General features: G+C 40.1%; 2 protein-coding genes across 2 annotated transcripts; both read right to left on the reverse strand.

Moving 5' to 3' along the window:
- Window positions 1-3,436: 3,436 nt before the first annotated feature.
- LOC141128762 (serine/threonine-protein kinase SBK1-like) lies at window positions 3,437-5,260 on the reverse strand. The gene is made up of 3 exons (XM_073616240.1): window positions 5,086-5,260; window positions 4,451-4,653; window positions 3,437-4,030 (listed from the first exon to the last, which is right to left on the reverse strand). The coding sequence occupies exons 1-3, from the start codon at window positions 5,258-5,260 to the stop codon at window positions 3,437-3,439; spliced, it is 972 nt and encodes a 323-aa protein (XP_073472341.1).
- Window positions 5,261-12,308: 7,048 nt separating this feature from the next.
- On the reverse strand, window positions 12,309-14,095 carry LOC141128767 (serine/threonine-protein kinase SBK1-like). Its single transcript, XM_073616253.1, has 3 exons — window positions 13,921-14,095; window positions 13,287-13,489; window positions 12,309-12,866 (listed from the first exon to the last, which is right to left on the reverse strand). The coding sequence occupies exons 1-3, from the start codon at window positions 14,093-14,095 to the stop codon at window positions 12,309-12,311; spliced, it is 936 nt and encodes a 311-aa protein (XP_073472354.1).
- Between the last annotated feature and the right edge of the window lie 10,139 nt (window positions 14,096-24,234).

Here is a 24,234-nt window from a genome sequence, read left to right on the forward strand (position 1 = left end):
GATGTAGGAAGAATGAGACTGAAGAGGGGAGGAGGAGGCGGAGGAATGATTAAGGGGATGGAGGAGGATGAAGAATGACAATGGAGAAGCAAAATAAGAAGTAGAGGGAGAAGGGAGGAGGAGTGAGATTGATGGAGGAGGATTGAGAAAGGAGATGGTGGAGTGAGAATGGAGAAGGAGAAAAGAAATGAGAATGGAGAGGAGAAGATAAAATGGAGGAGGAGAAGTCGAATGAAAAATGGAGGTGGAGGGGTAGTGCTTTGGATTTTCCCTAGTCATCCAGTGAGGCCTAATTGGAAGACACAGACTGGAGTATAAGAGATCAGACAAATCACCACGTGTATGCTGAAATGGTCTCAATTTATTACAGATGTGACATAAGTATAAAAAAACAGAAAAAACACAGGCCATTCAGTTTTTGGGCATCAGTCAGATGTTTCTGACAATCAATTAGAAACAGGTGACAATAAGTGAGGCGGGAAGAGGAAGAATGGGAATGGAGATGGAAAAGTGAGACTAGAGATGGAGGAGGAAGAGAAGGAGGAGTGAGAATAGAGATGGTGGACTGAGAATGGTGATGAAGTGAAACTGGAGATGAGTAAATGAGAATGCCAATAGAGGAGTATAAATGGGAATCAAGGAATGGGAAAGATGGAGTGAGAATGGAGAAGTGAGAATGTATATGGAGAAGTGAGAATAAAGATGGAGAAATTAGAATGGAGTTAAAGGAGTAAGAAAGGGAATGGAGGAGTGAGAATGGAGATGGTGGAATGAGAATGGCGATGGAGTGAGAATGGATATGGAGGAAGAAAAGAGGGAGGAGTGAGAAAGGAGATAAAGGTGGGAGGTGAAGATGGAGAAGGAGGAGATGTTGTTATAGAGATGGAGGAGGAGAGTATTGAGAATGGAGAGGATAGATGATGGAAGAGGATATTATTTTGGGGGACCTTTTGGAGGGGTCTGCAAACCTTTTTTTTAAACAGAATCTAGAAAGGAAATTACATTTTTATCAATTTAAAAACATATTTCTTTGTAAATGTCAGTGCTAAAAAAAAAAAAAAAAAAAAAAAAAAATTTACATACATATATAAAATTACTGTTCTTGGTCAAATAGATTTTGTTTTTAATCTTTAACTCACTGGGGCATCTTTAAATTCCCCAGGACAGGACCTCTTGGGCTATTTTATTTTTTATAACGCTTTGCGTATTAGCCTAAAAAAATGGCAATATTGATTTGACAGGTTCAGTAGGTTCACATCCAGTCTTCTTTGAAGTTCTCCAAACTCTGCTTGAACATAACCCATGGCAGTTTAACTCATCCTTAATGCTGCTGTTGTCCCCTAAAAAATGTTTTATATAAATAAATGACCCTAAGAAAATAAATTAAAGCTAAAAACTACAAGAAAGTCAAATACTAAAAATATAACGCCCAACCCAAAAACACTAAACCAAAATAAAACTTTTTTTTCTGCTTAAAGAAAGAGAAAAAATTAATCACCTACTAATAACAAAATGCTAAAAAAACACCCCAAAATTAAAAAAAAAAGCAGGACTAAAAAGAACTGTGGGGCCTGTTTATGTTGCAGTGAATACAACCAGGCTTATACTCCTCTCTCCATAGCCAGAGATACTGCAAAACACTGCAAAAGTATCATTAGAAAAATATATACAGCATATAATATAGTAATACATATAACACTGAATACTGTTTATAGCATCATACTGAAAGCTAACTGCACTAACTGGTCTTTCCCTTTAACAAATGTCAGTTGTCCTTCACTCACACTAAATTCACCAACACTGACAAAAGGGTGCTGTGAAGTCAGTCTTTTATAGTGTGTGGGCTGAAACTTTACTGTGACCCAACATTTCACACCTGACTAGAGGTTAAATATATGAACATTGCTTGAGCCAACGATAGCTTAAGCAATGCATTGGGGGACATTTGATAGGAGGAGTTCCAACTAAACATCCTTAAAGTTCAGATTTTCTCTAAACAGTCAAACAGTGTTTACAGTTTGAACTTATGCTCCGACCTAGCATTTGGCTCTATAATACCTATCAAGTAGAGTATTGTCCACACTATGATTTTTTTTGTTCCTGAAGCATATAATTTCCATGGCCATCTTAAATTTTCATCATGATTTGATCCATAATCTTTAAAAATACTGTAGATAAGCAATCACGTGAAAAAAAAAATCAACAGTGTTCTAAGATGTCTACATTATTACATTCAACAAGGACACAAGTCTTGTACAATTCCCCAGAGAGCATTTGTCAAGTCTGTCTCTCGATTATCAGGTGATCAAAAGGACTTATGCAATTTCCACCTAAGCTCCTATAGTAAGTGTAGTAGCGGCACTTGCGGTTGCTCTGGAATTGACATAATTTCCTCTGTATGACATATGCATTACATTACTCCTTGTACTGTATGTGTAGTGCCCTGCTCCTGTTGATCAGGTGCTTGCATGTAAATTTAGGGGGTTATCTGTTCTGTATATAGTTCAGATTTAAGATGTGGCTAAATTTAGCTTCTGTTCCAGCATTGGCTGTGTTGCATGTAGTTCCACACTGTTGTCTGTAGGTGTCGTTGTCACCACAGGCCAGTGTTGGAAGAGCAACAGGCTGAAGTGTATTGAGTGCTCTTCTTTCTCAGAAGTAACCCAGTGGGGGTGGTCTACCGCTGTGCATTTTGGGAGAGGGTACTTAAGGGGAAGACGCCATTTTTGTTTCTCTCTTACCTCCTAGCCTAAGGTATGTGGTGACTTTTCTCCTGACTCTGGGCCACGCTGGCCTAAGGCTATGTGACTAAAAGTAGGCTCAGAAGCCTGTCTGGGGCCTACTACTGCAGAGGTGGTCCTTAGGCTGTCTTTCCTGTTAGGAAGAAGCTGAGCCAAGCTGAGGAGATCAAGGGGAGGACCCTTGCTGGAGAGAGCCAGGATGAAGGCTGGTCTCTCGGGAGGGCCTGGTAACTTACTTGGAGGACGCACCTATACTTAACTAACCTACAGCACAGTACTGCCGGGTCGGCTTAAAGGTTCTGGTACTGTGTTTGCTGCTCAACTAATACTAAATCCTGTGGCAGAGGTTCGTGCAACCATTTTGTTCTTCTCAAGTCTGTGGCAGAGACGTTTTCGTCCGTGAGCCATTCCGGCTGCTAGGCAAGTGAGAGAGGCCTACCTGGGTGGGCAAAAATCTGTGACTCAAGGTGTGTTTGTCTTCAGGATCTCAAATTCCTCAGTGATCTGCATAAGGTATCTGAACCCTCCTGCAACTCCCTTTCTACCTCTTTACTGCTACCTCTTCAAACGTTTTACAATAAAGCATTGGAAATGTAACAAAGTGACTGGTGCATACATTGGTGGGCATACGGCCTAATATAGATTCTAAGTCCCATGTCTGGTGGAAATATAGGTAAGGGGGTGATGGCAAAGACTCAAATAAAATCAGTCACTCCTTCGGGGGTAAGCGCTACACATGGTTTTTCTGAAGGTATTTCTGCTTTCCATGGCACATGAAGATATTTTATAATGTCCATTGCTGAGCACCTCTCAGTAGCATTCAGTGCCAAAAGATCCCAGAACATTTGCCTGGCTTCAAGAGAGAACTTCTTCCACTTTTCTGATGCTAAGGTAACATCCTTTCTGACTTGCCACCAAGCAAAGTCTCTGTACATTGGGTCACGTCTCTCTGCTCCTTTCCAAGGGTATGATCCAGTCATAGTAAAGTAAATGATTACACCAAAGGCCCAGATATCAATGCTCGGGAGTAGAAGCAACTGATCTCCTTGTTTCCGGCTACACAGTTCCGGAGCCCTATACGGTGTGAAGCGGGATATAGCTGGTACTTCAGTACCCTGGAACTGTGTCAGTCCAAAATCTGCCACTTTAATAATATTACATTCAAAGTCCATTAGCAGAATATTGTCCGGCTTGATGTCACGGTGGACTATCCCTTTGGTGTGCATGTATTCCAAAGCACTGGCTATCTGAGGAACACATCGCTTTACTGTATCTTCATTTAAACCAACCTATGAAAAAAATAATACAGGACAAAATTAGCCACTAGACACCAACATGGCAAAATATAGACACCAACATTGAACAAAATGTAATCAAATAAGAAGACTATATTATCCATTATACAGCAACAAAAAATATTAGCTAAATTCACTTGAAATGATACTTAAAGGAAACCTGTTGGTATAAATATATGAGATTCACCATTGATGGTGCAAGAGCAAGGACCATCATTCTTCACCTTGCTTCACAGCTGAGAAAGTTACATACCTAAAATCAAGGTTAATAATGAAATGATACAGTATCCCACCAACTCACTGTAATAAGTGGGGAGTCCTTAAACCTCTACTTTAAATATTTTAAAGAAATTAAAGACAGGAAATAAATATTTTCTTAATTTAAAGATTATTATTGTTTTCATACAAACTTACATTTGGTTTTATTAGGGAATAAAGAGTTCCAGCCGTCGCCACCTCCTGGACAAACGCATAGTCTCTACTTGTGTGAAAGGCAACTTCATGGGTCTTAATGATGTTGGGATGGCCGCTGAGGCTGATAGACATCCCATATTCCACCAGAAAGTTGTCCATTGAAACTTTCGCCTTGCTAAGCAGCTTCACGGCCACTAACTGACCTGTCAAACAGAGAGAGAGAGAGAAAAAGAATTAGTAACATAAACCAAATGCAGAAGCTTGCTAAAAGCCCATTGAAGTGTGCCAGAAGCTTGATTAAATCTACAGCAGTGACTCGTTAAGATGAATAATCATCCCTCCAAAACTGGAAATGATGGCTGCTTTAAGAACTTACTTTGAAAGATACTTGGAAGTAACTTAAAAGAGCGCTGCTCATAGCAAGGTTAATGCTTTGTAAATGCTTCATATACACAATGTTCAGGATAATATTTACAAGCTAAAGTTAAACAATTTATGTGTACACATGGCTTCAAAGTTGACCTACTGATTGTCTACAGATGAGCAATTCTAGTTCCATTCAATTAATATGATTCAGAAGCATGAATAATACTAAGAAATTATTTTCCTGACATGAATTAATCTATAACATTTACCTGAACCCCGATGTTTGGCCAGGAGGACCTTTCCATATGAACCCGTCCCAAGTTCTTGGATCAGGTCAAAGTGTCTTGATACCTCCATTATCTTCAGGTTTTCGGAGGTCTGGGTGATGAGTTGAAGGACTTGCCTTGCGGTGTTCTTGGTCACCTCCTTGATGTTAGAAGCCATTCTGAAGTCACGACAAAAAAGAAAATACAGATTAGTTTCTCTTGACATTGTAATTATGATATCAAACAGCATTAAACATCCCTCTGAATATTGCCCAGCATATATGGTCAGGTTTTTACAACCATATGTATCCCAGTTGGGTAGATATCATAGTCTGTGTCATCTCCAGTGATGGATACATATGACAGTTAAAAGCTGACAGAGATTACAAACCAAGAAATGGGTTTTGGTTGAAGCTGATCTCTAAACTACAGCACTAGTAGAGAGTGGCCGGTGAAAATTATCAACATTCTAGTTAATAGAGGTTCAAATGTCACTGGTATTGTAACAATAAGGCAAAAGAGAAATTAACAAACACTTCCATGAAAACTAAAAACAAATTGGAATGGTGGAATTTGGAACCCAAACTACTATTTAAAACAATTACTAAACAAAAAAAATGGATTGTGCTTTCACACCAAAACTGTTGGATCATGGAAATGATCAAATAATCTAAGATTTCACAGTTCAAATTTACTTCATAGATATATGAAGACAGAACATATCCATGTATGAGGTTGGTTATATTTAAAAAAGAATTAAGTATTGCAAGATAATATGGATTTCCAATCAATGTGTGGATCTCTACTCTGATCATGAATGGGAAGAGAAATCAAAATGTAAAGAAAATTAAAGAGTTTACCTATTTAACTCACTGCTAAGTTATCAGTTACAAAGAGTAGACAACAGGTTCTAAAAGAAAGATCATGATATTTTAGAGGAAACTATAATGTTTTTAATGACTAACCTTAGAAAATGAAGCTGCAGGTGGTATCTCAGTGGGTCTTCACTCGTGGAATCTTTGTAGACTTCCCAATGTGGTAAATCTTCTTCTTGAAATAGTTTCCGGATGAAGTAGTCAATGGGAATACAAACTCACTTTTGCTTCAAGTAAAAGTAAGATCAGTATGGACTGGATATACTTGTATGTGGGCTATATATGTGGGAAAGGGAATGGTTTTTGCTAATTGATGGGGGGATCTGATTGGCCAAAACACAGGAGCTGCTCATTAACATATTACTGGAGACTTTGGAAAGAGATCTAGAAGGGTGGAGCAATTAAGTCCATATCAATGGGGTTTGTTTATTCTGTTTTTGTGTGTGGAGGGATGAAACCTGAGCCTGAAACTAAGTAATCTGAGAGATTTTAATAAATATTATGTAATGAAAAATATTATGTAATGAAAAATTAAGACAATCAAGCCACTACATTCCAAATATTCTAAAGTCAAATATGTAGGCACACGTTAACTATGTACATTCTATTTTTAAGATCATGTATAAAACATCTGTATAAGTAAACGCATACATTCTTCCAGATATAGACACAAATACAGTATACAATCTTAAAAGTAACATAGAATTATATTTATCTGAGAAACTATAAAAAGGGGAAAACCAATATCAATTGATATAAAGTTTTAAACTCTACTTTGTGAATGGGCCCTGAATCTGAAGTTATTCTTTAAACAACAAAAATTCCCGATCACCAAAATCTTCACAAATGCTTTTCAGACTCTTGGGTGTACACTAATCTTATACAAGCAAAGAATTTATAAAATTTGAGGAGAAATCACACTTTTCTGCTATGGTGCTGCATTACTAGTAATTTTTAGTAGAATGGAACTGCTAAGAATCCCCCATGTGCTCCGACATTTATGTGTTTATTGAAGAGATCTGAAGGAACTTTCCTTGAAATTATGATATTTGTATCTTTACTGTCACATTGTATTTGTTGTATTTTGTTTCCACAATCTGTCTATGTTACTCTAAATGTTCACCTTGACATCACAAAATAGAAAACAGAGAGTGTGCCATTGTGGCAGACCCAGATCACATTGGGCGCCAAATTATTTTAACTGAAGAGAACATAAATCTCTTCACTTGAGTAAAATCCAAAGTTTGTTGGGGGTAAAGGTAAGGAGGTGGCCTCACCAGTGTACACCATGCTTCCAGATCTTATTACAAGGCATAGGGAACTATAGACCCAATGAGGAGGAAATGCAGGAAATACCCAGCTACTCTGTATTAGGTTGGATAATATAACATGACTGATAATGACCTTGTATGACAATAATAGATTGCTGGATTGTCATATTCATATTCAGGTCATTTTACTGTACCCAAAAATGTTGCTGTGGATGGACGTCCACTTAGATCTGCTTAGAGAAAGTGAGGTTATTGTTCGGGGGGTTCAAGCTGATCAGATTCAGATTACCAGCAGTGATTGCCGCCACAGCAATACTATTTACTTGAAATGGATACCTTGTTTTCTTTTTTTGGGGGAGGGGTTATTTGAATAACCATAGGGAGAATGTACCACATGGTATGATAGACTGAACAGGAAACGTGTTTTGTTTGTTTTATTTTCCTAATTGTCTGTTTGTTTTATTAATAAGGTAAGATAATATTGTTTTTGTGGGTTGGTAGGTTTACATTTTTTTGAAAAGCCTTATTTTTTTGCATGAAACTAAATCTAAAAGTAGCGTAAAGATTTTTGGTAATGTACACATTTTTAGTATCCTTATTTTTGAAAAATGTAACTTTATAGAAGATACTTAAAGTGAATTTAGTTGTAGAGAAATTATAGTTGTACTTGTTTTTCTGTGCAATGTAAAAACGTTCTAGTGCATAAAGCTGTGTATGGTCAATGGACCAGAGTATGGAGTATTTTAAGTTTCTTCTGGCATACCCATGGGTATTTGCCTAAAGTTTAAATATTCATTGCAATTAACACACAATATTATCAGTAGTCAGTGTCTTTGCAGGCATACAATACTACAAACACTGTTGGTTGGTGGAAATGAAAGCCATTGTCATTGTCAAATGTTTTTATTGACTATCTAGGTGGTCACCTCTACTATTGTTTAAGTGTTGGATTGGAAGCCATTGTCATTGTCAAAAGTCTGCCTAGGAGATCTCCTCTACTATTGTTTGATTGTTTACTGTAATGACTGAATCCTGTCACCATTGTTCTCAGCTTCCCCTCTGTCTATTGTTTGTTGGGTGTAGACTGAAACCACTCAGGGTACATTTTATTGTTATGGTAAATTTATGTGCCTCAGCACCTTGGCTGTACTGAATATTCCAGTCTCAGACAATTGGCTTAATCAAATTTTTGATTTTTTTTGTGTTATTTATTTTTCTTATAACTCCTTTTCTTGCATTAACTCAACTTGATAGTTTTACTCTGAAAAGTATCACAGTAAATACTTGAAGACATTGTGTACCATCTGCTAGAAATGGCTGCCATGTCTAGTATGGAAAGCGTTATAGCTCATACTCTTAAGCATAAGAGCAATTAATTTGTATGTAAAACTAAATTTAAAGATGCATTATACCCAGGGCAGCTTGCTATTTTTTTCCCCTAATTACTCTCCTAAATGCAGGAGATGCAGTTTCTCAGGTGATCTGGTTCATACTTGGTGGAGTTGCCCGAAACATTAGGACTTTTGGACAGCTGTTTTTCTGTAGATTACTACTCTAACTGCCAATCCCTGTACACACGGGCCAAATATCCGGCGGTATTGGGCAGTTCAATAGAAACCGTCCAACATTCAGAGCGTGTGTACGACAACTAACCCAGTTTTATTGTACAGTATTCACCAGCAGCAGTTTTGAAATGTATTTGCTTTTGAAGGCACAAGCTACAGATATGACATCCTTGTCTCAATACTTGGTTTGTCATTCACCCAGAACAATATGTCTGTGTGATATTTTCCATTACATGATATACACATGATTGTTCTAGGTCAGTGTCTCAACAAGTAGTGAAGAAACAATCAGAATGTTTGGAGATAAATCTATAGAAATAAGCTCAGACACGGCAGCTCCAATATTCCTTTCCCGACAGGTTCTACTAATTCTTGTCCAAATATTGCTTTCACCACATGGAGAGGTCATAGATGTTCTTATTGTTCGAAGGAATTCTTGCTTGGTGAGGGTCAGGTGTTAGTGTTTTTTATTTTTTTTTATGGCAACTCTTGTACAGGTTACTAATGTTACCATCTTTGTGTGTTCCAATATTGATATCAGCAGTGTAATATTCCTTTAAATTTCGTACCCGGGGGGTGTCTATAGTATGCCTGTAAAGTGGCGCATGTTTCCCATGTTTAGAAAAGTCTATCAGCAAAATGACATTTCTAAAGGAAAAAAAAGTCATGTAAAACTACTATCACTAGCACAAGTTATAATGAATTGTCGATCTGGAAATACACATAAAAGGTCATTGACAAAAACGGCATGGAATTTCCCCACAGGGGAACCCTGAACCAAAAAAAAATATCCATAATATCCAAATCCATACCAGACCCTTCAGGATATGGATTTTAATGGGAACCCCACGTTAAAATAAAAAAATGGCATTGGGTCCCCCCAAAAATCCTTATCAGAACCTTATCCGAGCACTCAACCTGGCAGGCCGCAGGAAAAGAGGGGTGGATGAGAGAGCGCTCCCCCTGAACCATACCAGGCCCTCAACATTGGGAAGATGCTTTGAGGTAGCCCCCCAAAGCACCTTGTCTCCATGTTGATGGGGAGAAGGGCCTCATCTCCAGAACCCTTTTTATGATGGTTGTGGGGGTCTGCGGGCGGGGGGCTTATCAGAATCTTGAAGCCCCCTTTAACAAGGGGACCCCCAGATCCCGCCCCCCCTGTGTGAATTGGTAATGGGGTACAAATGTACCCCTACCATTTCACAAAAAAAGTGTCAAAAATGTTAAAAAAGACAAGAGACGGTTTTTGACAATTTCTTTATTAATTTATTCTTCTTTCCCTGTTTCTTCTTCCATCTTCTTTCTTCTGGTCCTCCTTCAGTGTTCTTCTTCTTCCCCCGCATCTTCCTCCACTTTCTTCTCCGGTCTTCTCATCCAGCATCTCCATAGGGATTTCCCCGTGTTGTCAGAGGGGGCAGGGTCACCCTGCTTACGTAAATGGGTGAACCCGCCCCCTCTGACAACACGGGGAAATCCATAGGGATATCCTTGTGCGTCAGAGGGGTTCAGGGTCACCGGGTGGCCCCGCCCTCAATTATATAAGAACTGTCACCCCAACAGAAGCGTCACACAGCGAAACACTCCCACTGAGGTGGCTCATGTGGAGGATGAAGGCGGAGAAGCAAGAGGAAGATGCCGGACAAGAAGACAGGAGAAGGAAGCAGAGGAAGACACGGGGTAAGAAGAAAATGGAGGAAGAAGAAGAAAACCGAAGGAAGACCAGAAGAAAAAAGATGGAAGAAGAAATGGGGAAAGAAGAAGAAATTAATAAAGGAATTGTCAAAAACCGTCTCTTGTCTTTTTTAACATTTTTGACACTTTTTTGTGAAATGGTAGGGGTACAATTTGTATCCCATTACCAATTCACATGGGGGGGCCTGGGATCTGGGGATGCCCTTGTTAAAGGGGGCTTCCAGATTCTGATAAGTCCCCCAACTGCAGACCCCCACAACCACCAGGCAAGGGTTGTGGGGATGAGGCCCTTGTCCCCATCAACATGGGGACAAGGTGCTTTGGGGGTATTTTTTCCTCAATACATTATCTGGTTGTTTCTCCCTCTTGTATTAGTGATTCAGTCTACAATCAGGTAAAAAAGTGAGAATAGAGGATGAAGAGCACTGAGAATGGAGGAGGAGGATAAGAAATGAGAATGGAAGAGGAGAAGTTGAATGGAGAATGAGGCATAATAGAGGTGGAGGGGTCGTGCTTTGGATTTTCCCTAGTCATCAAGTGAGGCCTAATTGGAAGACACATACTGGAGTATAAGAGATCAAGCAAATCACCACGTGTATGCTGAAATGGTCTCAATTTATTACAGATGTGACATAAGTATTAAAAAACAGAAAAAAACACAGGCCATCAGTCAGATGTTTGTGACAATCAATTAGAAACAGGTGACAATAAGTGAGGAGGGAAGAGGAAGAATGGGAATGGAGATGGAAAAGTGAGAATGGAGATGGAGGAGGAAGAGAAGGAGGAGTGAGAATAGAGATGGTGGAATGAGAATGGTGATGAAGTGAAACTGGAGATGGGTAAATGAGAATGTCGATAGAGGAGTATAAATGGGAATCAAGGAATGAGAAAGATGATGGAGTGAGAAAGGAGAAGTGAGAATGTATATGGAGAAGTGAGAATAAAGATGGAGAAATGAGAATGGAGTTAAAGGAGTAAGAAAGGGAATGGAGGAGTGAGAATGGAGATGGTGGAATGAGAATGGCGATGGAGTGAGAATGGATATGGAGGAAGAAAAGAGGGAGGAGTGAGAAAGGAGATAAAGGTGGGGGTGAAGATGGAGAAGGAGGAGATGTTATTCTAGAGATGGAGGAGGAGAGTATTGAGAATGGAGAGGATAGATGATGGAAGAGGATAATATTTTGGGGGAGCTTTTGGAGGGGTCTGCAAACCTTTTTTTTAAACAGAATCTAGAACGGAAATTACATTTTTATCAATTTAAAAACATATTTCTTTGTAAATGTCAGTGCTAAAAAAAAAAAAAATACATACATATATAAAATTACTGTTCTTGGTCAAATAGATTTTGTTTTTAATCTTTAACTCACTGGGGAATCTTTAAATTCCCCAGGACAGGACCTCTCAGGCTATTTTATTTTTTATAATATATATAACAGAGGATCGTGCAACCATTTTGTTCTTCTCAAGTCTGTCTCAGAGACTTTTTCGTCCGTGAGCCATTCCGGCTGCTAGGCAAGTGAGAGAGGCCTATCCGGGTGGGCAAAGATCTGTTGACTCAAGGTGTGTTTGTCTTCAGGATCTCAAATTCCTCAGTGATCTGCATAAGGTATCTGAACCCTCCTGCAACTCCCTTTCTACTTCTTTACAGCTACCTCTTTAAACGTTTTACAATAAAGCATTGGAAATGTAACAAAGTGACTGGTGCATACATTGGTGGGCATAAGGCCTAATATAGACTCTAAGTCCAGTGTCTGGTGGAAATATAGGTAAGGGGGTGATGGCAAAGACCCAAATAAAATCAGTCACTCCTTCGGGGGTAAGCACTAAATATGGTTTTCTGAAGGTATTTCTGCTTTCCATGGCACATGAAGATATTTTATAATGTCCATTGCTGAGCACCTCTCAGTAGCATTCAGTGCCAAAAGATCCCAGAACATTTGCCTGGCTTCAAGAGAGAACTTCTTCCACTTTTCTGATGCTAAGGTAACATCCTTTCTGACTTGCCACCAAGCAAAGTCTCTGTACATTGGGTCACGTCTCTCTGCTCCTTTCCAAGGGTATGATCCAGTCATAGTAAAGTAAATGATGACACCAAAGGCCCAGATATCAATGCTCGGGAGTAGAAGCAACTGATCTCCTTGTTTACGGCTACACAGTTCCGGAGCCCTATATGGTGTGAATCGGGATATAGCTGGTACTTCAGTACCCTGGAACCGTGTCAGTCCAAAATCGGCCAATTTAATAATATTACATTCAAAGTCCATTAGCAGAATATTGTCCGGCTTGATGTCACGGTGGACTATCCCTTTGGTGTGCATGTATTCCAAAGCACTGGCTATCTGAGGAACACATCGCTTTACTGTATCTTCATTTAAACCAACCTATGAAAAAAAAAATACAGGACAAAATTAGCCACTAGACACCAACATGGCAAAATATAGACACCAACACTGAAAAAAATGTAATCAAATAAGAAGACTATATTATCCATTAAACAGCAACATAAAATATTAGCTAATTTCACTTGAAATTATACTTAAAGGAAACCTGTTGGTATACATATATGAGATTCACCATTGATGGTGCAAGATCCAGGACCATCATTTGTCACCTTGCTTCACAGCTGAGAAAGTTACATACCTAAAATCAAGGTTAATAATGAAATGATACAGTATACCACCAACTCACTGTAATGAGTGGGGAGTCCTTAAACCTCTACTTTAAATACTTTAAAGAAATTAAAGACGGGGAATAAATATTTTCTTAATTTAAAGATGATTATTGTTTTCATACAAACTTACATTTGGTTTTATTAGGGAATAAAGAGTTCCAGCCGTCGCCACCTCCTGGACAAATGCATAGTCTCTACTTGTGTGAAAGGCAACTTCATGGGTCCTAATGATGTTGGGATGGCCGCTGAGGCTGATAGACATCCCATATTCCACCAGAAAGTTGTCCATTGAAACTTTCGCCTTGCTAAGCAGCTTCACGGCCACTAACTGACCTGTCAAACAGAGAGAGAGAGAAAAGAGAATTAGTAACATAAACCAAATGCAGAAGCTTGCTAAAAGCCCATTGAAGTGTGCCAGAAGCTTGATTAAATCTACAGCAGTGACTCGTTAAGATGCATAATCATCCCTCCAAAACTGGAAATGATGGCTGCTTTAAGAACTTACTTTGAAAGATACTTGGAAGTAACTTAAAAGAGCGCTGCTCAAAGCAAGGTTAATGCTTTGTAAATGCTTCATATACACAATGTTCAGGATAATATTTACAAGCTAAAGTTAAACAATTTATGTGTACACATGGCTTCAAAGTTGACCTACTGATTGTCTACAGATGAGCAATTCTAGTTTCATTCAATTAATATGATTCAGAAGCATGACTAATACTAAGAAATTATTTTTCTGACATGAATTAATCTATAACATTTACCGGAACCCCGATGTTTGGCCAGGAGGACCTTTCCATATGAACCCGTCCCAAGTTCTTGGATCAGGTCAAAGTGTCCTGATACCTCCATCATCTTCAGGTTTTCGGAGGTCTGGGTGATGAGTTGAAGGACTTGCCTTGCGGTGTTCTTGGTCACCTCCTTGATGTTAGAAGCCATTCTGAAGTTACGACAAAAAAGAAAATACAGATTAGTTTCTCTTGACATTGTAATTATGATATCAAACAGCATTAAACATCCCTCTGAATATTGCCCAGCATATTTGGTCAGGTTTTTACAACCATATGTATCCCAGTTGGGGAGATATCATAGTCTGTGTCGTCTCCAGTGATGGATACATATGACAGTTAAAAGCTGACAGAGATTACAAACCAAGAAATGGGTTTTGGTTGAAGCTGATCTCTAAACTACAGCACTAGTAGAGAGTGGCTGGTGAAAATTATCAACATTCTAGTTAATAGAGGTTCAAATGTCACTGGTATTGTAACAATAAGGCATAAGAGAAATTAACAAACACTTCCATGAAAACTAAAAACAAATTGGAATGGTGGAATTTGGAACCCAAACTACTATTTAAAACAATTACTAAACAAAAAAAATGGATTGTGCTTTCACACCCAAACTGTTGGATCAAGGAAATGATCAAATAATCTAAGATTTCACAGTTCAAATTTACTTCATAGATATATGAAGACAGAACATATCCATGTATGAGGTTGGTTATATTTAAAAAAGAATTAAGTATTGCAAGATAATATGGATTTCCAATCCATGTGTGGATCTCTACTCTGACCATGAATGGGAAGAGAAAAAAAATCAAAATTTAAAGAAAATTAATGAGTTTACCTATTTAACTCACTGCTAAGTTATCTGTTACAAAGAGTAGACAACAGGTTCTAAAAGAAAGATCCTGATATTTTAGAGGAAACTATAATGTTTTTAATGACTAACCTTAGAAAATGAAGCTGCGGGTGATATCTCAGTGGGTCTTCACTCGTGGAATCTTTGTAGACTTCCCAATGTGGTAAATCTTCTTCTTGAAATAGTTTCCGGATGAAGTAGTCAATGGGAATACAAACTCACTTTTGCTTCAAGTAAAAGTAAGATCAGTATGGACTGGATATACTGTATGTGGGGTATATATGTGGGAAAGGGAATGGCTTTTGCTAATTGATGGGAGGATCTGATTGGCCAAAACACAGGAGCTGCTCATTAACATATTACTGGAGACTTTGGAAAGAAATCTAGAAGGGTGGAGCAGGTAAGTCCATATCAATGGGGTTTGTTTATTCTGTTTTTGTGTGTGGAGGGTTGAAACCTGAGCCTGAAACTAAGTAATCTGAGAGATTTTAATAAATATTATGTAATGAAAAATATGTAATGAAAAATTAAGATAATCAAGCCACTACATTCCAAATATTCTAAAGTCAAATATGTAGGCACACGTTAACCATGTACATTCTATTTTTAAGATCATGTATAAAACATCTGTATAAGTAAACGCATACATTCTTCCAGATATAGACACAAATACAGTATACAATCTTAAAAGTAACATAGAATTATATTTATCTGAGAAACTATAAAAAGGGGAAAACCAATATCAATTGATATAAAGTTTTAAACTCTACTTTGTGAATGGGCCCTGAATCTGAAGTTATTCTTTAAACAACAAAAATTCCCGATCACCAAAATCTTCACAAATGCTTTTCAGACTCTTGGGTGTACACTAATCTTATACAAGCAGAGGATTTATAAAATTTGAGGAGAAAACACACTTTTCTGCTATGGTGCTGCATTACTAGTAATTTTTAGTAGAATGGAACTGCTAAGAATCCCCCATGTGCTCCGACATTTATGTGTTTATTGAAGAGATCTGAAGGAACTTTCCTTGAAATTATGATATTTGTATCTTTACTGTCACATTGTATTTGTTGTATTTTGTTTCCACAATCTGTCTACGTTACTCTAAATGTTCACCTTGACATCACAAAATAGAAAACAGAGAGTGTGCCATTGTGGCAGACCCAGATCACATTGGGCGCCAAATTATTTTAACTGAAGAGAACATAAATCTCTTCACATGAGTAAAATCCAAAGTTTGTTGGGGGTAAAGGTAAGGAGGTGGCCTCACCAGTGTACACCATGCTGCCAGATCTTATTACAAGGCATAGGGAACTATAGACCCAATGAGGAGGAAATGCAGGAAATACCCAGCTACTCTGTATTAGGTTGGATAACATAACATGACTGATAATGACCTTGTATAACAATAATAGATTGCTGGATTGCCATATCCATATTCAGGTCATTTTACTGTACCCAAATATGTTGTTGTGGATGTACTTCCACTTAGATCTGCTTAGAGAAAGTGAGGTTATTGTTCGGGGGGGTCAAGCTGATCAGATTCCGATTACCAGCAGTGATTGCCGCCACAGCAATACTATTTACTTGAAATGGGTACCTTGCTTTCTTTTTTTTTTCGGGGGGGGGGGGGGTGGTTATTAGAATAACTCTAGGGAGAATGCTCCACATGGGATGATAGACTGAACAGGAAACGTGTTTTGTTTGTTTTATTTTTCCTAATTGTCTGTTTGTTTTATTAATAAGGTAAGATAATATTGTTTTTGTGGGTTGGTAGGTTTACATTTTTTGAAAAGCCTTATTTTTTTGTATTTGTATGAAACTAAATCTAAAAGTAGCATAAAGATTTTTGGTAATGTACACATTTTTATTATCCTTATTTTTTGAAAAATGTAACTTTATAGAAGATACTTAAAGTGAATTTAGTTGTAGAGAAATTATAGTTGTACTTGATTTTCTGTGCAATGTAAAAAGGTTCTAGTGCATAAAGCTGTGTATGGTCAATGGACCAGAGTATGGAGTATTTTAAGTTTCTTCTGGTATACCCATGGGTGTTTGTCTAAAGTTTAAAAATTCATTGCAATTAACACGCAATATTATGAGTAGTCAGTGTCTTTGCAGGCATATAATACTGCAAACACTGTTAGTTGGTGGAAATGAAAGCCATTGTCATTGTCAAATTTTTTTATTGACTATCTAGTTGGTCACCTCTACTATTATTTAAGTGTTGGATTGGAAGCAATTGCATTGTCAAAAGTTTGTCTAGGAGATCACCTCTACTATTGTTTGATTGTTTACTGTAACCACTGAATCCTGTCATCAGCTCCCCGTCTGTCTATTGTTTGTTGGGTGTAGACTGAAACCACTCAGGGTACATCTTATTGTTATGGTAAATTTATGTGCCTCAGCACCTTGGCTGTACTGAATATTCCAGTCTGAAATAATTGGCTTGATCAAATTTTTGATTTTTTTTGTGTTATTTATTTTTCTTATAACTCCTTTTCTTGCATTAACTCAACTTGATAGTTTTACTCTGAAAAGTATCACAGTAAATACTTGAAGACATTGTGTACCATCTGCTAGAAATGGCTGCTATGTCTAGTATGGAAAGCGTTATAGCTCATTCATCTTAAGCATAAGAGCAATTAATTTGTATGTAAAGCTAAATTTAAAGATGCATTATACCCAGGGCAGCTTGCTAACTTTTTCCCCTAATTACTCTCCTAAATGCAGGAGATGCAGTTTTTCAGGTGACCTGGTTCATACTTGGTGGAGTTGCCAGAAACATTAGGACTTTTGGACAGCTGTTTTTCTGTAGATTACTACTCTAATTACCAAACCATGTACACACGGGCCAAATATCCGGCGGTATTGGGCAGTTCAATAGAAACCGTCCAACATTCAGAGCGTGTGTACGACAACTAACCCAGTTTTATTGTACAGTATTCACCAGCAGCAGTTTTGAAATGTATTTGCTTTTGAAGGCACAAGCTACAGATATGACATCCTTGTCTCAATACTTGGTTTGTCATTCACCCAGAACAATATGTCTGTGTGATATTTTCCATTACATGATATACACATGATTGTTCTAGGTCAGTGTCTCAACAAGTAGTGAAGAAACAATCAGAATGTTTGGAGATAAATCTATAGAAATAAGCTCAGACACGGCAGCTCCAATATTCCTTTCCCGACAGGTTCTACTAATTCTTGTCCAAATATTTCTTTCACCACATGGAGAGGTCATAGATGTTCTTATCGTTGGAAGGAATTCTTGCTTGGTGAGGGTCAGGTGTTAGTGTTTTCTATTTTTTTTTTATGGCAACTCTTGTACAGGTTACTAATGTTACCATCTTTGTGTGTTCCAATATTGATATCAGCAGTGTAATATTCCTTTAAATTTCGTACCCGGGGGGTGTCCATAGTATGCCTGTAAAGTGGCGCATGTTTCCCATGTTTAGAAAAGTCTATCAGCAAAATGACATTTCTAAAGGAAAAAAAAGTCATGTAAAACTACTATCACTAGCACAAGTTATAATGAATTGTCGATCTGGCAATACACATAAAAGGTCATTGACAAAAACGGCATGGAATTTCCCCACAGGGGAACCCTGAACCAAAAAAAAAAATATCCATAATATCCAAATCCATACCAGACCCTTCAGGATATGGATTTTAATGGGAACCCCACGTCAAAATAAAAAAATGGCATTGGGTCCCCCCAAAAATCCTTATCAGAACCTTATCCGAGCACTCAACCTGGCAGGCCGCAGGAAAAGAGGGGTGGATGAGAGAGCGCTCCCCCTGAACCATACCAGGCCCTCAACATTGGGAAGATGCTTTGAGGTAGCCCCCCAAAGCACCTTGTCTCCATGTTGATGTGGAGAAGGGCCTCATCTCCACAACCCTTTTTATGATGGTTGTGGGGGTCTGCGGGCGGGGGGCTTATCAGAATCTTGAAGCCCCCTTTAACAAGGGGACCCCCAGATCCCGCCCCCCCCTGTGTGAATTGGTAATGGGGTACAAATGTACCCCTACCATTTCACAAAAAAAGTGTCAAAAATGTTAAAAAAGACAAGAGACGGTTTTTGACAATTTCTTTATTAATTTATTCTTCTTTCCCTGTTTCTTCTTCCATCTTCTTTCTTCTGGTCTTCCTTCAGTGTTCTTCTTCTTCCTCTGTCTTCTTCTTCCCCCGCATCTTCCTCCACTTTCTTCTCCGGTCTTCTCATCCAGCATCTCCATAGGGATTTCCCCGTGTTGTCAGAGGGGGCAGGGTCACCCTGCTTACATAAATGGGTGAACCCGCCCCCTCTGACAACACGGGGAAATCCATAGGGATATCCTTGTGTGCCAGAGGGGTTCAGGGTCACCGGGTGGCCCCGCCCTCAATTATATAAGAACTGTCACCCCAACAGAAGCGTCACACAGCGAAACACTCCCACTGAGGTGGCTCATGTGGAGGACGAAGGCGGAGAAGCAAGAGGAAGATGCCGGACAAGAAGACAGGAGAAGGAAGCAGAGGAAGACACGGGGTAAGAAGAAAATGGAGGAAGAAGAAGAAAACCGAAGGAAGACCAGAAGAAAAAAGATGGAAGAAGAAATGGGGAAAGAAGAAGAAATTAATAAAGGAATTGTCAAAAACAATCTATTGTCTTTTTTAACATTTTTGACACTTTTTTGTGAAATGGTAGGGGTACAATTTGTACCCCATTACCAATTCACATGGGGGGGCCTGGGATCTGGGGGTGCCCTTGTTAAAGGGGGCTTCCAGATTCTGATAAGCCCCCCAACTGCAGACCCCCACAACCACAAGGCAAGGGTTGTGGGGATGAGGCCCTTGTCCCCATCAACATGGGGACAAGGTGCTTTGGGGGTATTTTTTCCTCAATACATTATCTGGTTGGTTCTCCCTCTTGTATTAGTGATTCAGTCTACAATCAGGTAAAAAAGTGAGAATAGAGGATGAAGAGCACTGAGAATGGAGGAGGAGGATAAGAAATGAGAATGGAAGAGGAGAAGTTGAATGGAGAATGAGGCATAATAGAGGTGGAGGGGTCGTGCTTTGGATTTTCCCTAGTCATCCAGTGAGGCCTAATTGGAAGACACATACTGGAGTATAGGGATGAGCTTCGAGTTCGAGTCGAACTCATGTTCTACTCGAACATTGGCTGTTCGCAAGTTCGCCGAACAGCGAACAATTTGGGGTGTTCGCGGCAAATTCGAATGCCGCGGAACACCCTTTAAAAGTCTATGGGAGAAATCAAAAGTGCTAATTTTAAAGGCTTATATGCAAGTTATTGTCATAAAAAGTGTTTGGGGACCCGGGTCCTGCCCCAGGGGACATGGATCAATGCAAAAAAAAGTTTTAAAAACGGACGTTTTTTCAGGAGCAGTGATTTTATTAATGCTTAAAGTCAAACAATAAAAGTGTAATATCCCTTTAAATTTCGTACCTGGGGGGTGTCTATAGTATGCCTGTAAAGGGGCGCATGTTTCCTGTGTTTAGAACAGTCTGACAGCAAAATGACATTTGGAAGGAAAAAACTCATTTAAAACTACCCGCGGCTATTGCATTGCCGACAATACACATAGAAGTTCATTGATAAAAACGGCATGGGAATTCCCCACAGGGCAACCCCGAACCAAAATAAAAAAAAAAAAAATGATGTGGGGGTCCCCCTAAATTCCATACAAGGCCCTTCGGGTCTGGTATGGATATTAAGGGGAACCCCAGCCAAAATTTAAAAAAAAAATTGACGTGGGGTTCCCCCTAAATTCCATACCAGACCCTTCAGGTCTGGTATGGATTTTAAGGGGAACCCCGCGCCAAAAAAAAAAAAAAAAACGGCGTGGGGTCCCCCTAAAAATCCATACCAGACCCTTATCCGAGCACGCAACCTGGCAGGCCGCAGGAAAAGAGGGGGGGACGAGAGTGCGGCCCCCCCCCTCCTGAACCGTACCAGGCCACATGCCCTCAACATTGGGAGGGTGCTTTGGGGTAGCCCCCCAAAGCACCTTGTCCCCATGTTGATGAAGACAAGGGCCTCATCCCCACAACCGTGGCCGGTGGTTGTGGGGGTCTGCGGGCGGGGGGCTTATCGGAATCTGGAAGCCCCCTTTACCAAGGGGACCCCCAGATCCCGGCCCCCCCCCTGTGTGAAATGGTAAGGGGTTACTTACCCCTACCATTTCACTAAAAAACTGTCAAAAATGTTAAAAATGACAAGAGACAGTTTTTGACAATTCCTTTATTTAAATGCTTCTTCTTTCTTCCTTCATCTTCTTCTTCTGGTTCTTCTGGCTCTTCTGGTTCTTCCTCCGGCGTTCTCGTCCAGCATCTCCTCCGCGGCGTCTTCTATCTTCTTCTCCTCGGGCCGCTCCGCACCCATGGCATGAGGGGGGAGGCTCCCGCTCTTCTCTTCATCTTCTTCTTCATCTTCATCTTCTTCTTCATCTTCTTCTTCTTCTTCTTCTTCTCTTCTTCATCTCTTCTTCCTTCTTCATTTCTTCTGCGGGCCGCTCCGCATCCATGCATGGAGGGAGGCTCCCGCTGTGTGACGGCGTCTCTTCGTCTGACTGTTCTTAAATAACGGGGGGCGGGGCCATCCGGTGACCCCGCCCCCCTCTGACGCACGGTGAATTGACGGGACTTCCCTGTGACGTCACGGGGAATGCCACAGGGAAGTCCCGTCATGTCCCGTGCGTCAGAGGGGGGCGGGGTCACCGGGTGGCCCCGCCCCCCGTTATTTAAGAACCGTCAGACGAAGAGACGCCGTCACACAGCGGGAGCCTCCCTCCATGCATGGATGCGGAGCGGCCCGCAGAAGAAATGAAGAAGGAAGAAGAGATGAAGAAGAGAAGAAGAAGAAGAAGATGAAGAAGAAGATGAAGAGAAGAGCGGGAGCCTCCCCCCTCATGCCATGGGTGCGGAGCGGCCCGAGGAGAAGAAGATAGAAGACGCCGCGGAGGAGATGCTGGACGAGAACGCCGGAGGAAGAACCAGAAGAGCCAGAAGAACCAGAAGAAGAAGAAGATGAAGGAAGAAAGAAGAAGCATTTAAATAAAGGAATTGTCAAAAACTGTCTCTTGTCATTTTTAACATTTTTGACAGTTTTTTAGTGAAATGGTAGGGGTAAGTAACCCCTTACCATTTCACACAGGGGGGGGGCCGGGATCTGGGGGTCCCCTTGGTAAAGGGGGCTTCCAGATTCCGATAAGCCCCCCGCCCGCAGACCCCCACAACCACCGGCCACGGTTGTGGGGATGAGGCCCTTGTCTTCATCAACATGGGGACAAGGTGTTTTGGGGGGCTACCCCAAAGCACCCTCCCAATGTTGAGGGCATGTGGCCTGGTACGGTTCAGGAGGGGGGGGGGCCGCACTCTCGTCCCCCCCTCTTTTCCTGCGGCCTGCCAGGTTGCGTGCTCGGATAAGGGTCTGGTATGGATTTTTAGGGGGACCCCACGCCGTTTTTTTGTTTTTTTTTTGGCGCGGGGTTCCCCTTAAAATCCATACCAGACCTGAAGGGTCTGGTATGGAATTTAGGGGGAACCCCACGTCAATTTTTTTTTTTAATTTTGGCTGGGGTTCCCCTTAATATCCATACCAGACCTGAAGGGCCTTGTATGGAATTTAGGGGGACTCCCACATCATTTTTTTTTTTTAATTTTGGTTCGGGGTTGCCCTGTGGGGAATTCCCATGCCGTTTTTATCAATGAACTTCTATGTGTATTGTCGGCAATGCAATAGCCGCGGTAGTTTTAAATGAGTTTTTTCCTTCAAAATGTCATTTTGCTGTCAGACTGTTCTAAACACGGGAAACATGCGCCCCTTTACAGGCATACTATAGACACCCCCCAGGTATGAAATTTAAAGGGATATTACACTTTTATTGTTTGACTTTAAGCATTATTAAAATCACTGCTCCTGAAAAAACGGCCGTTTTTAAAACTTTTTTTTGCATTGATCCATGTCCCCTGGGGCAGGACCCAGGTCCCCAAACACTTTTATTGACAATAACTTGCATATTAGCCTTTAAAATTAGCACTTTTGATTATTCATGTTCGTGTCCCATAGACTTTAACGGTGTTCGCGTGTTCGAACAAATTTTTTTCCTGCTCGCATGTTCTGGTGCGAACCGAACAGGGGGGTGTTCGGCTCATCCCTACTGGAGTATAAGAGATCAAGCAAATCACCACGTGTATGCTGAAATGGTCTCAATTTATTACAGATGTGACATAAGTATAAAAAAACAGAAAAAAACACAGGCCATCAGTCAGATGTTTGTGACAATCAATTAGAAACAGGTGACAATAAGTGAGGAGGGAAGAGGAAGAATGGGAATGGAGATGGAAAAGTGAGAATGGAGATGGAGGAGGAAGAGAAGGAGGAGTGAGAATAGAGATGGTGGAATGAGAATGGTGATGAAGTGAAACTGGAGATGGGTAAATGAGAATGTCGATAGAGGAGTATAAATGGGAATCAAGGAATGAGAAAGATGATGGAGTGAGAAAGGAGAAGTGAGAATGTATATGGAGAAGTGAGAATAAAGATGGAGAAATGAGAATGGAGTTAAAGGACTAAGCAAGGGAATGGAGGAGTGAGAATAGAGATGGTGGAATGAGAATGGCGATGGAGTGAGAATGGATATGGAGGAAGAAAAGAGGGAGGAGTGAGAAAGGAGATAAAGGTGGGGGTGAAGATGGAGAAGGAGGAGATGTTATTCTAGAGATGGAGGAGGAGAGTATTGAGAATGGAGAGGATAGATGATGGAAGAGGATAATATTTTGGGGGAGCTTTTGGAGGGGTCTGCAAACCTTTTTTTTTAAACAGAATCTAGAAAGGAAATTACATTTTTATCAATTTAAAAACATATTTCTTTGTAAATGTCAGTGCTAAAAAAAAAAAAAAATACATACATATATAAAATTACTGTTCTTGGTCAAATAGATTTTGTTTTTAATCTTTAACTCACTGGGGAATCTTTAAATTCCCCAGGACAGGACCTCTCAGGCTATTTTATTTTTTATAATATATATGGCAGAGGATCGTGCAACCATTTTGTTCTTCTCAAGTCTGTCTCAGAGACTTTTTCGTCCGTGAGCCATTCCAGCTGCTAGGCAAGTGAGAGAGAGGCCTATCCGGGTGGGCAAAGATCTGTTGACTCAAGGTGTGTTTGTCTTCAGGATCTCAAATTCCTCAGTCATCTGCATAAGGTATCTGAACCCTCCTGCAACTCCCTTTCTACTTCTTTACAGCTACCTCTTCAAACGTTTTACAATAAAGCATTGGAAATGTAACAAAGTGACTGGTGCATACATTGGTGGGCATAAGGCCTAATATAGACTCTAAGTCCAGTGTCTGGTGGAAATATAGGTAAGGGGGTGATGGCAAAGACCCAAATAAAATCAGTCACTCCTTCGGGGGTAAGCA

Source organism: Aquarana catesbeiana, linkage group LG01 (assembly GCF_042186555.1).
Source record: "Aquarana catesbeiana isolate 2022-GZ linkage group LG01, ASM4218655v1, whole genome shotgun sequence".
NCBI lineage: Eukaryota > Metazoa > Chordata > Amphibia > Anura > Ranidae > Aquarana > Aquarana catesbeiana.

Coding starts and splice junctions, on each gene's coding strand:
- LOC141128762 (XM_073616240.1), bottom strand. CDS start 5,260: ATGGCTTCTAACATCAAGGAGGTGACCAAGAACACCGCAAGGCAAGTC. Junction 4,654..5,085: donor GGCCAAACATCGGGGTTCAG/GTAAATGTTATA, acceptor TCTGTTTGACAG/GTCAGTTAGTGGCCGTGAAG. Junction 4,031..4,450: donor ATTCCCTAATAAAACCAAAT/GTAAGTTTGTAT, acceptor TTTTTTTCATAG/GTTGGTTTAAATGAAGATAC.
- LOC141128767 (XM_073616253.1), bottom strand. CDS start 14,095: ATGGCTTCTAACATCAAGGAGGTGACCAAGAACACCGCAAGGCAAGTC. Junction 13,490..13,920: donor GGCCAAACATCGGGGTTCCG/GTAAATGTTATA, acceptor TCTGTTTGACAG/GTCAGTTAGTGGCCGTGAAG. Junction 12,867..13,286: donor ATTCCCTAATAAAACCAAAT/GTAAGTTTGTAT, acceptor TTTTTTTCATAG/GTTGGTTTAAATGAAGATAC.